General features: G+C 69.3%; 1 protein-coding gene across 9 annotated transcripts in view; it reads left to right on the top strand.

Annotated features, from left to right (window-relative positions):
- Nucleotides 1–549: 549 nt before the first annotated feature.
- Nucleotides 550–1,158, top strand: part of GRIN1 (glutamate ionotropic receptor NMDA type subunit 1) — a 23,400-nt gene continuing 22,791 nt past the window's right edge. For 7 of the 9 annotated variants that reach the window (XM_011369906.2, XM_011369903.2, XM_011369904.2 and 4 more), the window contains exon 1: nucleotides 642–951. In XM_011369906.2, coding sequence (XP_011368208.1) covers nucleotides 694–951 — 258 coding nt within the window. In that variant the 5' untranslated portion in view covers nucleotides 642–693. Of the gene's footprint in view, nucleotides 952–1,158 lie in introns of all 9 variants that reach the window. The other 2 variants (XM_011369902.1, XM_011369905.1) reach the window with 2 other exon arrangements.

Genomic DNA, 1,158 nt, shown 5'->3' with positions numbered 1-1,158 from the left:
GGACTCGTGCACACGCCTGCGTGCCAACACACACACAAACTGGCCCGAAACATTAAGTCGTTTTAAAAGACACACGAGGCTGCACGAGGTGACACGGACCCCTCTAAGCTTCCTAAACTCAGCTCCTGGCAATTCTCAGCCAGCCAGGTCACTGTCCCAGCGACCCCTCCACACGCGCGCGCACACGCGCGCACACGCGCACACACACGCGCACACAGGCGCTCCCCCGCTCGCCGCGCGCTGACATGCTCGCGCGAACGCAGGCGCACACGCTGGGGCGGGAGGCGCCCCCGCTTCGGCTCTGTGTTAAGAAGCAGGGGCGGCGGGAGGGGTAGGAGACGTGGGTCCCTCTTGAGGCTCCGCAGCTGCCGCAGTCGCCGCAGCGTCGGGACCGGGACCAGCGAAGCCCGCAGAGGAGCCGCCGCCGCCGGGCGTCTCGGCGCGAGGCGGGGGAGCCGCGCCGGGACCCGCTTCAGCACCGCGGACAGCGCCAGTCGCTCGCGTGCCCACACGCACCCAGGACAGCCACTGCCGGCCGGAGGCTCGGGTGCCCGCTTCCTCCCGCAGACGTCCTGGGCCTAAGGCCCCCGGGGACGTGGCGCCCCGCGCCCGCGGAGTCGGGCGCGCGCAGGACGGCCGGGGCGCCCTGCTGGGGATGCGCCGAGGGCCCCGCGTTCGCGCTGCCCGGAGCCCATGAGCACCATGCGCCTGCTGACATTAGCCCTGCTTTTCTCCTGCTCCTTCGCCCGTGCCGCCTGCGACCCCAAGATCGTCAACATCGGCGCGGTGCTGAGCACGCGGAAGCACGAGCAGGTGTTCCGCGAGGCCGTGAACCAGGCCAACAAGCGGCATGGCTCCTGGAAGATCCAGCTCAATGCCACCTCCGTCACCCACAAGCCCAACGCCATCCAGATGGCCCTGTCGGTGTGCGAGGACCTCATCTCCAGCCAGGTGCCAGCCTCCCAACCCCAGAGCTTTCACTGCGCCAGCTCTTACCCCTCCCCCCTCCCCCCCCCCCCCCCCCCTCACCCTCCTCCCCTCCCACGGTGCTAGTTTCACCCCCCTTTCCTAGCCCTCTGCCTTTTCTCGAGAGAGCACCTGCAAGTCAGCCGGCTCGTTCTGGGGAGGGTTGACCTCACTAGTAGCCAGTGCCCCATC

Source organism: Pteropus vampyrus, unplaced genomic scaffold, assembly GCF_000151845.1.
Source record: "Pteropus vampyrus isolate Shadow unplaced genomic scaffold, Pvam_2.0 Scaffold157, whole genome shotgun sequence".
Classification (NCBI taxonomy): Eukaryota; Metazoa; Chordata; class Mammalia; order Chiroptera; family Pteropodidae; genus Pteropus; species Pteropus vampyrus.
The sequence above is the reverse complement of the archived record's forward strand: the minus strand, read 5'-3'. Positions and strand labels throughout refer to the sequence as shown.